Below are 14,080 nucleotides of genomic sequence, written 5' to 3'. Positions count from 1 at the left end.
GCTTTGTTTAAGACAAGATAGCGCGTAGATTTCCTAGGTTGTTATTTTTTGACATAAGCTTAAAAAAACAGACAAATTTGCAAGCTACAGCTATTAATCTATACATATAAATAAAATTTAAGTGTCTGTTTTTAATATTGAAATAACTGTTATTTACTACATGCATATGTATATAAATACGCAAAACATACACAAAAATAACATTTTTTACAATTTTTGTCTGTCTGTCTGTTTGTTCCGGCTAATCTCTGAAATGGCTGAACCGATTTTGACGGGACTTTTTTTACAGGTAGCTGGTGTAATAAGGAATAACTTAGGCTACTTTTATTTTAGAAAAAATCCTTTATTTCGGATAAATTAAGTTAAATTCCACGCAGACGAAGTCGCGAGTACAGCTAGTAAAAAATAACTTATAAGGTTGACAACCCTATCCCCGAGCTACTACAATGGACGGCTTGCTTCCAATAAGCATTTTAAATTCACCTCGGCTCGACGGTAGTCGTTCGCGTCTCGGGTGGATAACAATCGCGCATTTCGTTTATTCATAACTTAAGAGCCGTACTCTTTTCGGTTCAGCCCCTGCCATTTGCCACGATCTTCCATAAATCTCTTTTGTTACGACACGACGCCACTTCTTCCTCAATCTGCTTGATATAGCCGTGCCTTGTTCCCTTCCTCCCTACTCGTTCCTTCTACTTTTCCTTGGATAAGAATGGCGTTTTCTAGAAACTATTTTGTTGACAAGCGCAGTTATATTGTAATGGTGTTATTGCTTGCTTATCTTCTTCCAGGCGCCGGTAATGTAAACTTTGCTGATACACAGAAGCTGTTGACTGCGATAGGTGAGTTTTTTTTTATTTTTGCTGACTTGTTGGTCAATATTTTTAATTTGAATTTTAGAATAATGTAAGGATGACAATCCATGCCATCAATGCCATCTCTTTCTTATACACAAAGTATATATAATTATTTATTTAAACAAACTCGAATTTAAGCAGTTTTGAATAGCTATACATCTTTATAGGTAGTTTGTATTCACACGTATCGACTTAAAATATGAACTTACGACGATTATTTAAAAGAGCAACACATAAGTTTCTTGCTCGTTCTTCTTGTGATGTCTCATCACCTTTGCTTTCCTAATGAGTGGTAGATTAAAAAAAATGTGATGACTATTAAAAGTATTAATGTTATTTGAGTAAAAGATTTTCTATTCTATTCTTTTATCTACCTCTCATTCGAAGAGATGTCTCAACACAAGAAAAATGCCCAAGAACTTGCGTGTTGCTCTATTAAACAATTAGTTTAATTTCATAATTCATATTGTTTTATAAACACAAGAAAAATGCCCAAGAACTTGCGTGTTGCTCTATTAAAGAATTAGTTTAATTTCATAATTCATATTGTTTTATAAACACAAGAAAAATGCCCAAGAACTTGCGTGTTGCTCTATTAAACAATTAGTTTAATTTCATAATTCATATTGTTTTATAAACACAAGAAAAATGCCCAAGAACTTGCGTGTTGCTCTATTAAACAATTAGTTTAATTTCATAATTCATATTGTTTTATAAACACAAGAAAAATGCCCAAGAACTTGCGTGTTGCTCTATTAAAGAATTAGTTTAATTTCATAATTCATATTGTTTTATAAACACAAGAAAAATGCCCAAGAACTTGCGTGTTGCTCTATTAAAGAATTAGTTTAATTTCATAATTCATATTGTTTTATAAACACAAGAAAAATGCCCAAGAACTTGCGTGTTGCTCTATTAAACAATTAGTTTAATTTCATAATTCATATTGTTTTATAAACACAAGAAAAATGCCCAAGAACTTGCGTGTTGCTCTATTAAACAATTAGTTTAATTTCATAATTCATATTGTTTTATCAACACAAGAAAAATGCCAAGAACTTGCGTGTTGCTCTTTTAAACTAATTAATACTTAATAACATAATTCATATTGTTTTATTCACAAATGTAACAAATCTCGTTACACAATAGCACGTTAATAGTAATTAATTTTTTTTTTAAAGATAATTATGTCACAATTACAATTGTAAGTATTCAAAATAATAAATCAAATAATATATAACGTATATATATAACTAATTAAAAGTCACTGAATGGAAAATGTCATAATTTTCAAAAAGTCCCATTGTAAAAAGGATGTTGCTCGAAATATGATTTTATTTTGGTATTAAATTCTATTACATCAATAGAAATTAAGACCATAATAAACAATTCCATTGTTTTATTAGATAGTTTATCGTACATTTTTATTTTTAAGTTAATATTTGTTTTATTTTTGCAAGTCGTAATCTTGGTAATTGTAATAGCAATGGTAATTTTGCATTTTTAAGTTAAAAAAGTTAGTAATTAAGTAAATGCTTGAACAATAATAACAAACTGGTCTTACCTAAATGCCGTTTAATTAAATCTAGTATATTTTATGGTAACTGCGTATAGCTTTACAACAAACTATCAGAGTCTGTTCTAAATTGTTCCATCCGATTGAACCCCCATCCAATTCAAACGGGGATCGATATTACACCCCTAGACTAAAGTTGGTGCCCTCAGACTAAAGTCGTATCCGTCAGGCAGGAGTTGGCCTTCAGCCGCTCCATAAGTCCTTCCTTGGTTTGGAGTGCCATCTGCACTCGCCCCCTATCGTCCGGTGAAGCTGTAAAAGCCAGCTGCGGCCAACAGCATTAGAGTATCCCGAAAAAAAGTCAGTTCTAAATCTGAGAAAAGATTCAAACGTATAAAACATTTTATATGTAAAATAGCTTATTATAAAATTGAAGTGTTTGTAAATTATAATAAGATTTTTGTAGAAAAATCTTAAAATCCATAGCGCTGACAATATTATCTGATAGCACTAGAAATGAGTGCCTAACTGTTTCCATGATTATCGCATGCCTCCTACTTGTTACAGTGTATATATATTTATTTAAAATAACGTTTATTCAAAAGAGCAACAGGCAAGTTTCTTTGCTCCTTCTACTGTTTAGGAGTCTGCATATCTGTATTAAAAAAAATAAAGTGCTTGTAGTGAGTTCATTTGTTTAAAGATTATTTCTATTAAAATGTGTGAATACAAATACCAAATAGCACAAATTTATTAGAAGACTAGGTACCTACCCCGGCTTCGCACGAGTTTACATGTAATATACATATAATATACATGTAATATACATATCTAATATCTAATACATACCTTCCTCTTGAATCACTCTATGTATTAAAAAAACCGCTTCAAAATCCGTTGCGTAGTTTTAAAGATTTAAGCATACATAGGGATAGACAGCGACAGCGACGTTGTTTTATTGTTTAGATAAGGGTTAGATATTCAGAATATACTTTTACTTGCATTATTATACAGAAAAGCGAAAATTACACTGAACTATTTATCAATACAAAAGGTGGTAATAATTGTCTGAAAATTTTATTCTATGATAATTTAGTGGCAAGAGCTCTACCGATGAGAGTGTAGATCTTAAATTATGAAGAATGAATCGAACCTGAGACCATCGGAATATGAGGTAGTGTACAGAAAAGCGAAAATTACACTGAACTATTATATTTATCAATACATTTATATAAATACAAAAGGTGGTAATAATTGTCTAAAAATTGTATTCTATGATAATCTAGTGGACCGATGAGAGCGTAGATCTTAAATTATGAAGAATGAATCGAACCTATGACCATCGGCATACGAGACAGTGTGCTGAACCGTTAAACTATTGAGGTCGTCAAAATATCAAAGCAAGTTTAATGTAATGTTTGATATTTAAACAGTTAGTTATGCAAATAAGGAAAATAGTATACGAATTAAAAATAATCACGGAAAATTCCAAATTGGATCTAAACCATCGACGGTTCCGAACGAACGGAAATTGAAATAATTATAATAAAAGTTTACCTGGACAATTAACACAGCGCGATCTAGTCCTAAATTAAGCAGAGCTTGTGTCATGGGTATTAGACTTATATAAATACTTAGATTTTTTTGTAAATATATACATAACAATACAAAATACCCAGACCGATACAATCATACTATGTCTGCTTGTCAGCCGACCGTAATGATTGTCGTCGGTAATGAAAGAGAGGTTGTTTGATAATAAAATATAATTAGTCCAAATTCTATATTGGCGTCCGCTTCTATAGTCAAAGCCTTTGAAAACCGGCAGTTCCTTGAGCTGGGTGCCAGACGCGACGAGCTGGAAGCCCGACCACCTGCGGCTATCAGCTATAATTATGTGCACGGTCTGCTCTCATGCCCTCAATGTGCGAGGATTTTTATAAACAAAATTGGCTACATAAGTCACATGCGAGCACATCAACGGCAAAACCGGAGTTATAGACAGTCGCCGTGGAATAAATAGAATAGAATAGAATAGAAAATCATTTATTCAAATAAACTTAATTTAAGCACTTTTGAATAGTCATAACAATTTGTTTTTTATCTACCACTCGTTCGGAAAGCTGTCTCATCACAAGAAGAACGAGCAAGAAACTTGTGTGTTGCTCTTTTAAATAATCCTTGTAAGTTTACATTTACAAGTCGAAACGTGTGAATACAAACTACCAACAAGCACTAATTTTTTGGGTCAAATATAAATATGCTATAAGATTAAATCAGTCGTAGTGATAAGAGCAGACCAGTCCCTACAAGCAGCACTCGTTCACGAGTATGACGGATGAGCCAGCCATCACTGCGCTCGACCATATTTTAGGGAGCCCATTGACCCGGCCCACCACGCCGCCACATGTCTGGACATTTTAGTGAGCATGACTACTCATTCCACACGACCACGTCACAGCTACAAAAATTACTATATGGTAGTTACAGTATTCGCACTTTACATAAGGATGCATGCGGCAATCAATACAAAAGCCGCTACGCTATCATATATCAAGAAAGCAGTATGAAAATTAAAATTATAACGTTGTCCGCAAATAAACTTATTCTTGCTATATATTGCTATCATCTATAAATTCATCTATCTTATAATAGGCTTTTTTACATAACATTTGTTTAATATAAGATTTGAATTGCCTCTCTGTAAGATTTAGCGTAGACTCTGGCAGTTTATTATAGAATCTTACGCAATTACCATAAAATGAATTACTAACTTTGTGTAGGCGGCATTTAGGTAAAATTAGCTTATTTTTATTGCGTAAATTTCTACTTGTACAGTCTTTAAGTTTAATCTTTAAGTTTAAGTTTAATCGGCCGGAATTACATCATCATTATCATGTCATCTGTATTTGTCCCTCTCAATTGTTCTATCTGTCCTAGTTACGTCTTATAAGCGGCCAGCAAGTTCTCTCAAAGAGGCTGCAACAGCTATATTACTGTAAAGTTTCATAAAAATCCATCCAGTAGTTTTTGCGTGAAAGAGTAACAAACATTCATCCATACTCACGAACTTCGGGTTTATAATATTAATAAGACCTGCCCACAAACAGAGCATTGTGTTTGTGTTCAATTACAGTATACGACTTTTTGTTACTGTTTTTGTTCAAACTTTGCCATCTTAAGTCACGTACACTATATAGGGTGCTACCGAATGAACTGCATTTCCTTATACAGGGTTTTCTAGCGGTTTTGTCTGTCTTACTTCCGAGGAAGGCTTTAAGCTATATTACATCACGACCAATTGAAGCGAAGTATCAGTAAAAATGTTGCAAAAACGGGAAAAAAATTTTCAAGTGTTTTTGATAACCACGCGAACGAAGTCACGGGGTCAGCTAGTAATATATATACATTAAATTAAATTGGCAGCATGTACACAATCATTTTTATTCATGAGTATGATTGTTCGTCTTTGGAATGAACTATCTATTCGAAGAGCAACATCATTGTCGAGCTTCATGTTATACTCTATATCTATTATCTCTATTCAAAAGAGCAACACACAAGTTTCTTGCACATTCTTCTTGTGATAAATCTGCATTCCGAATGAGTGGTATAATCAATATATGACTATTAAAAAGTGCTTGTGAGTTTATTTGAATAACGATTATTTCTATTTCTATTTCTATTTCTATTTCTATTTCTATTTCTATTTCTATTTCTATTTCTATTTCTATTTCTATTTCTATTTCTATTTCTATTTCTATTTCTATTTCTATTTCTATTTCTATTTCTAACAAAATAAAATGGTCTTGTTTCAGTTCGGTATATCTTCTACCTGTTCTTCATACGAGGATCCCAAGCAGCAATTGTTTTAGCGTACAAGGTGTACTATTTGAATGCTCAGATAGATCTGCCGGCGATCCTACAAAAACATAAGACCTATTTATACATATTTGGGGCATCGGCCGCTGTAATAGTGTACAACAAGGAAAGTTTGTTCAAAGAAGACTTTCTCTTTCTGGCCACGGCGCAGTTCGTTGAGAAATATTTGAAAATGGTAAGTTTTAGAGACTAGCTGTACCCGAGACATCGTTCGCGTGGAATTTAACTTTTTTTTTATTATAATGGGTTTCCGCTTGGCCTTACCTCATCGGATGGGAAATGATGGTTAAATCTAGGATGTAGCGCGCTTACCCAGAAGATATCTATTTACCATAGACTTTATTTTTCTAAAATAAAAGTAACCTGATTTACTGCTTATTACATCAGCTACCTGCGAAACAAAGTCACGTCAAAATCGGTCCATCCAAATAAGTCCCGTCAATCTCGGTCCAGCCATTTCTGAGATTAGCCGGCACAAACAGACAGACAGACAGACAAGAATTATAAAAAATGTTATGCTAAATAACATTTTTTACCAATTCTTTTTATACGTATAGATATGTATAGGTTATGATGTTACTATGAAGATAACTTATCGAAATAGTCGTTCCTAATACGTGATTAGAAACTTGACAATGATGTCATTCTTCTAATAGATGTTAATAGTTCACTCAAAACTCCAAAGACGAACAATCATACTCATGAATACAAATGTTTAGCATACCACCTATTCGCAGGTTCGATTCCTCGCACGTTGTTTGAATAGGTCTGGGTGTTTTATATTTATATTATGTATGTTAAATACATAATAAAAAAAAGATGGTAGGTGCTCGTTAGTTAGTTACATTTTTTTAATAGATATATTTTGGTTAGTAAATATATTTTACATGATACCAATTCAATGTAATGTATATATATTACTAGCTGACCCTGGGACTTCGTCCTCGTGGAATTTAACTTTATTTAGCCTAAGTTACTCCTTATTACATCAGCTACCTGCCAAAAATGTCCCGTCAGAATCGGTCCAACCATTTCAGAGATTAGCCGCAACAAACAGACAGACAGACAAAGTTGTAAAAAATGATATTCTGCTGTATGTACCGTAATTATATTCATATGCAAGTAGTAAAAAACGATTATTTCAATATTACATACAGACACTCTAATTTTATTTATATGTATAGAGTACAGATTATTGTTATACCTCGACCAGACTCAAGTCTAATTGCCCCTATCCATCCAGATATGGTGAGGACTATGAATTGTCCTGATATGAACTGAAAATCAGCTCTGGAAACTATCTCCAGCATTATGCTGAGTTGTGGTCCACATTGACTCTATTTTTTTTATGTGTACTTCTTATGTTATTCAAATTCAAATTCAAAAATCATTTATTCATGTAGGACATTTTAGCCGCTTATGAACGTCAAGTTTTTACATTATAATTTTTTTCCCTACCGTCCAGTTCGGTATATAGATCCAATTGAGAAGAACTGGGAAGAAACTCAATTGAATTACTTTTTTTTTAATCCAGTTTATTTACAATGCATAGGTATTTATATAGGTGTCTATGTCTAACATTAAATGAAAATCCCGAACATGAAAACTATTGCCATGCACGCTCGTCATTCAAGTAATCGTTTAGTGAGTAATAGGCCTTGCTCAGTAAATATGATTTAACAGATGTTTTAGATTTATTTAAGGGTAATTCCAATATATCCTTTGGTATCTTATTGTAAAATTTTATACCTATTCCCATAAAAGACCTATTGACTTTTTCTAAACGATACTTGGGTACTGGACTGTATAAAACGAGTTAATAAATTCTATTCTATTCTATTCTATTCTATTCTATTCCATATAAAATAATATTTTAATTGTATTCCAGGAGCATGCACCAACTAGCATAAGATACGGCATCGGCATGGCGTGCAGCTTCTTCGAAGGCTACCTGACCCACGTGTTGCCCAGCGATGGGGCCCGGTTCGTGGGCTTCGCGGAGAACATCGCGAGATACGAGGCCAACCAGGGCGTGGTGTTCCCGGTGAAGAAGCTGTTCATCATCATCACCAAGTCGATGTACTGCCCGCCCGATCTCAAGGCTTTCAACAAGCCCAATAGGACGGATCTGGCGCGTATTGAAGCTTGTGAAGTAAGTTGTTTATATACATAGTTATATAATAAGTATATATCCGTCATACTCGTGAACGGGTGCTGCTTGTGGGGACTGGTCTGTTCAGGTTGCGAAAACTGAATAGATTTTTCGTTTTTTGCAATAACATATGCTGGTGGTCACTACTGGTCACTCTATTCTCCCAAATTTGAATTTTAATGACTGTGTATTATTGTGAACATGTACAATATTTATTTGAAAAGAATACGAGCTGAGTTTCTTGTTACTTCTTCTCATCTCGAAATCATTCCGAACTGACGGTAGATTTGACATATCATAAGAGTCTGTAATAGACCTACATGAATAAAGATATTTTGAATTTTGAATTTAATATAAATACTAACTGATCCCACATACGTTGTTTTGCCATATAATGATAAATTAATATCATTATTAAAAAATAGGGGTTGGTGGTAGAAGTGTCAAAATTTACGTTTATATGTATTTTTCAATGCTAAATCATAGTAAATTAATATATTATGTTGAAAAAATAAAACAATATATTTAGGAGTGCGTCACCCTTATATCTACAATACATAGATTGTTTTTTGTAAATCTATATATATATATAACTCAAAGGTGACTGACATAGTGATCTATCAACGCACAGCCCAAACCACTGGACGGATCGGGCTGAAATTTGGCATGCAGGTAGATGTTATGATGTAGGCATCCGCTAAGAAAGGATTTTGATAAATTCAATCCCTAAGGGGATAATAGAAGCCGCGGATAAAAGCTAGTACATACATATTATACACATGGACGTCCAAACCGATACAATTATACACATGAATACAAATATTTGTGCCGTGCGAGGAATCGAACCCGCGACCATCGGAAGTAAGGCGGTGTATTAAACCGCTAGAGGCCGTCAAATTTATAATATATTTCGTAAATTGGCCGAAATATAATGGTAAATATCAAGCAAGTGTTATGCAGACAAAGTTACGCTGGTCAGCTAGTAAAAAAATAAAATCCAAATATATATATAACTCAAAGGTGACTGACGTAGTGATCTGTCAACGCACAGACCAAACCACTGGACGGATCGGGCTGAAATTTGGCATGCAGGTAGATGTTATGACGTAGGCATCTGTTAAGAAAGGATTTTGATTAATTCTACCCCCAAAGGGATAAAATAGCGGATGAAAGTTTGTATGAAACTTTGTCAATTTTAAACCGACCGGGCTGAGACTTTGCATGCATAAAGCTACTATGACGTAGGCATCCCCTAAGAAAGGATTTTGATAAATTCCACCCCTATGGGGATACATTAACGCGAACAAAACCGCGGGCAAAAACTAGTATAATATAATTATGCAATAATAAAATAAATATAATATTATCCAGTCACTGATAGACATAGAGAGGGACGTAGCTGGTGTGAAGAACCGCATATACCGCAACTCGGCGTACAAGATACACCGTCCGGGAAAGGATCCCGTGTACCTGTCTGCGGAATGTGCCACACCACTGCACACACTCTACATGGTGCTGCAGAAACGGGCGCTGTACGAAGGTACGTGGAAATAGAAATAATCTTTATTCAAATAAACTCAGTACAAGCACTTTTGAATAGTCATATTTTGGTGCTACCACTCATTCGAAACGCAGACTCATAACAAGAAGAAAGAATAAGAAACTTGAGTGTTACTCTTTTGAATAAATGTTATTTTAAATAAATAAATAATCTGTAACCTTTAATATATATAGAAATAATCTTTATTCAAATAAACTCAATACAAGCACTTTTGAAAAGTCATATTTTTATTCTACCACTCATTCGGAATGCAGACTCATAACAAGAAGAACGAATAAGAAACTTGTGTGTTGCTCTTTTAAATAAATATTGATCTTGCTAGTTGATCTGCTTGTAGGGACTGGTCTGCTCTAATCACTACGACTGATTTACTCTTATTTTGTTACTCAACCAGTTGGTTGTATATTTCATATTTTCTCTATTTGAGTATTTAATTGAATTAGTGCTAATTGGTAGTTTGTATTCACACACTTTAACTTAAAAATGTAAAGAAACAACCAAATTATTTAAAAGAGCAACTCGCAAGTTGTTGTACATTCTTCTTGTGATGAGACAGCTTTTCGAACGAGCGATAGATTGAAAAATGTGATGACTATTCAAAAGTGCTTCATTGGTTCATGTTTAAATAAATGATTTTCTATTCTATTATAATATACAGTTTTAGTCAATATTTTATTAACACCTATGAGAATCTTTTATATTTTCGCTACAACCAGAACATTGGTCCTTCGAGCCGGATCTGGATCAGCGACCTATGGATTGGTCGATGCTAAGGTCCGACCGCTCAGAGTTTGCGTTTCTGACAGGTCGGGATAGACCAATCTGACGACTGTTTGTTTTTGTAGTGATGCGACCTAACCTTGAAACAGCGCAGTTTGATATGATTTGACTTTTAAAAACGATTGTTTTTATAGTTACTTTTAAACTTTCGTGTTTAATATTAATATTAACCGGGTCTTAACACGAAAACTAGCCGTGATCAGCCTGTGACCACAGGCCGCCAGTTTAGTGCAACCTAGTCGAAACGTCAAGAGATGTAAATACCTTTATTTGCCCTAAAATTATTTATGTTAAGACTCAGTTAATAATATAATTAATGTTGTTTTTATATTTGTGAAGTACTTAATAATTTTAGCCCAAAATAAAAAGTTTATCGTAAGTTGGCATAATTATTAAATTTTTAATGTTATCACTCGTTAAAAAGGCAAAAAGAAGATATTTAAAGTTTTGCCGTAAATTGTACGTCAGTTCAAAGTCACACGTCGCGCACTCGATCCCGACCTGTCCGAAACGTAAACTGTGAACGGCCGGACTGTAGCTCTATAAATAACGAACTATCGCTGCTTCTGTTGCAGAGCTGAAGAACATAGACGTGGAGGAGGTGGTGACCGACTTCTGCACGATGCTGCGCTCCATCATCAGCAAGAGTCCAGACTGCTATGACAAGTGCGAGCTGGTCTACTTTGACAGTCAGTTGATTTTTCTTGTTAATTCATTTAGTATCATAAAGAAGTTTATAATTAGAATACATAACTATGTTATGTTGACGACCTCGGTGGTCTAACGGTCTAGCACACCGCTTTACGTCCGATGGTAGCGGGTTCGATTCCTCGCACGGCACAAACATTTGTATTCAAGAGTATGATTGTTTGTATTGGTCTGGGTGTTTTCTATGTACATTATGTATGTATTTACGAGAAAAGAATCTATGTATTTGTATCAGTTATCTAGTTCCCATAACACAAATTTTAGCTACCTTAACTTGGGTCTCGATGGCGCTGTGTGGATTGTCCTGAGATTATTATTATTATATCAAATAACATGACATATAAATAAAAAAAAATAATAACTTTTTTTTTACTTAAAATTAAGAATAATAAAGGCTATTATTATTACACACAAAATGGACTTCCGCTAAATCTAAATATATATAACTCAAAGGTGACTGACATAGTGATCTATCAACGCATAGCCCAAACCACTTGACGGATCGGGCTGAAATTTGGCATGCAGGTAGATGTTATGACGTAGGCATCCGCTAAGAAAGGATTTTCATTAATTCTACCCCCAAAGGGATAAAATAGGGGATGAAAGTTTGTATGAAACTTTGTCAATTTTAAACCGATCGGGCTGAGACTTTGCATGCATAGAACTACTATGACGTAGGCATCCTCTAAGAAAGGATTTTGATAAATTCCACCCCTAAGGGGGTAAATTAACGTGAGCGAAGCCGTGGGCAAAAGCTAGTAACACATAAGACTATAAAACAAATGTTTCTTTACAGACACAAATACAGATAATAACTTGGCGGACGTTCTACTTGACAAGATACGCGAAATTGAACCGAACTTCGAGAATATTCGACGGGAGTAAACTTATACTGCGGCATGCGCTGTGATGTTAATATTACTGATTTTTTTTGTTTTAAAGTTATTTAACTTAACTTAAATATATTAAACTTCAGTAATATTTATACGTATTTTACTAATTATATGTATAATGTTCAAAATCTACCCTGTATCATCGTAAGCACAGATCATTATATTAGAGTCCGCTAGTTTGTGTTCCCGCGGTTTCTGTTCCCCTCCCTTACCCAGTACTGAACTGACCGTACAGCTGCCGTGACGCGCGCGCGCATTGTGTTGTGAATTAAAATAAATTAGAACTGTGTTAAACCTACTGTAAACTGGAAAGCTAGCGAGAGTATTTTCCCTAAAATATAAATATTACTGAAGTTTAATATATCTGGTGCTTGATACAATGGTATTTCACATCAATAGATAGTATAAAATAAAGTCGCTGTCGTTGTCTGTCCCTATTTATGCTTAAATCTTTAAAACTACACAACGGATTTTGAAACGGATTTTTTATAGATAGACTGATTCAAAATGATGGTTTATATATATAATTTACACCCGTGCAAAGCCGGGGCGACTAGCTAGTTATTAGTAATGGAAAGAAAGAGATAAGACTCCAATTACTAAATACTAGTGAAGTTGCTTCGCATGGGTGAAATTATTGTTCTTCTTAGTCGGTACACTCTTGTCAGAGTGGTCGTGGTCAACATTTTGAATCACGATGAATGTGGTTCTTGGTAATACGGCGCCATTCGTCGCGTATGTAGCGGAAATTATCTTATTTGTTCTTATATCGGTAAGTATAACCTGCTGATCAGGGGCGGATCGTGAATTTGTGGGGCCCTGGGCTAAATCTACTTAGGGACCTACCTAATTATATTACTCAACTAAAAAAATACACCGACCAAAAACAACCCAGCGACCAGAAATTCCCCGTTCCTTTCGATAGACGCGCACTTGTATGGGTTGATTGATCTCAGGGTTGCCAATCTTGTGATAGGTTTTTTGACATTCTAGATATTTGTTTTATATTCTATATATCGTTTCAGTGGGACTGGGGCCCTTTGTGTGCTCGGGGCCCTGGACTGCAGCCCATAAAGCCCTTAGTCAGGTCCGCCCCTGTTGCTGATGATCTTATTATACGACAAAGATTGATTTACAATTAGTTATCATTTCTTAAGTTTGTTATAGTACAAAGAAAAAGTTGTAATCTTTTCTCTCGTAAGTTTAGGTTCGTTTAAGGGATGTAATGTTATGAATTAGTGTATGTTATCTCTAAGCCTTGATTATTTCATTAAAATAAATATTTAGATATTACTAATTGACCTCACAAACGCTGTTTTGCCATATAAATGAAAATCGCTATTAAAAATAGGTGTTGTTGGTATAAGGGTGAAAAATTAGGGTTGTATTTTTAATGACACATTAAAAAAAATCTAAAAAATAAAAAAAATGTTAGGATTGGACAACCCTTATCACTTAGGGGTCATCATCATTGCCTTGCCTTCATCCCCAAAACCCTTATCACTTAGGGGTATGAAAAATAAATAGTAGCCGATTCTCAGAACTACTGAATATGCATATGTAATTTCAAAATCGGTCAAGCAATTTCGTAGGAGTATAGCATTGTGACACGAGAATCTACAATATATATCTATATATAAAACTGCATTTAGGGTGTCTTCATTACATAGTATTAAACAAAATCGCTGTCGCTGTCTGTCCGTCTCTATGTATGCTTAAATCTTTAAAACT

At 34.3% G+C, this 14,080-nt stretch overlaps 1 protein-coding gene across 1 annotated transcript; it reads left to right on the top strand.

Moving 5' to 3' along the window:
• The first annotated feature begins 389 nt into the window (after positions 1–389).
• On the top strand, positions 390–12,462 carry LOC131851264 (uncharacterized). The gene is made up of 6 exons (XM_059201740.1): positions 390–842; positions 6,192–6,430; positions 8,144–8,407; positions 9,779–9,947; positions 11,324–11,437; positions 12,253–12,462. The coding sequence occupies exons 1-6, from the start codon at positions 713–715 to the stop codon at positions 12,339–12,341; spliced, it is 1,005 nt and encodes a 334-aa protein (XP_059057723.1). The 5' UTR covers positions 390–712; the 3' UTR covers positions 12,342–12,462.
• Positions 12,463–14,080: the final 1,618 nt, after the last annotated feature.

This window comes from Achroia grisella, unplaced genomic scaffold (genome assembly GCF_030625045.1).
Source record: "Achroia grisella isolate CSIRO2021 unplaced genomic scaffold, CSIRO_AGI_Agris_v1 utg782, whole genome shotgun sequence".
Classification (NCBI taxonomy): domain Eukaryota; kingdom Metazoa; phylum Arthropoda; class Insecta; order Lepidoptera; family Pyralidae; genus Achroia; species Achroia grisella.
The sequence above is the reverse complement of the archived record's forward strand: the minus strand, read 5'-3'. Positions and strand labels throughout refer to the sequence as shown.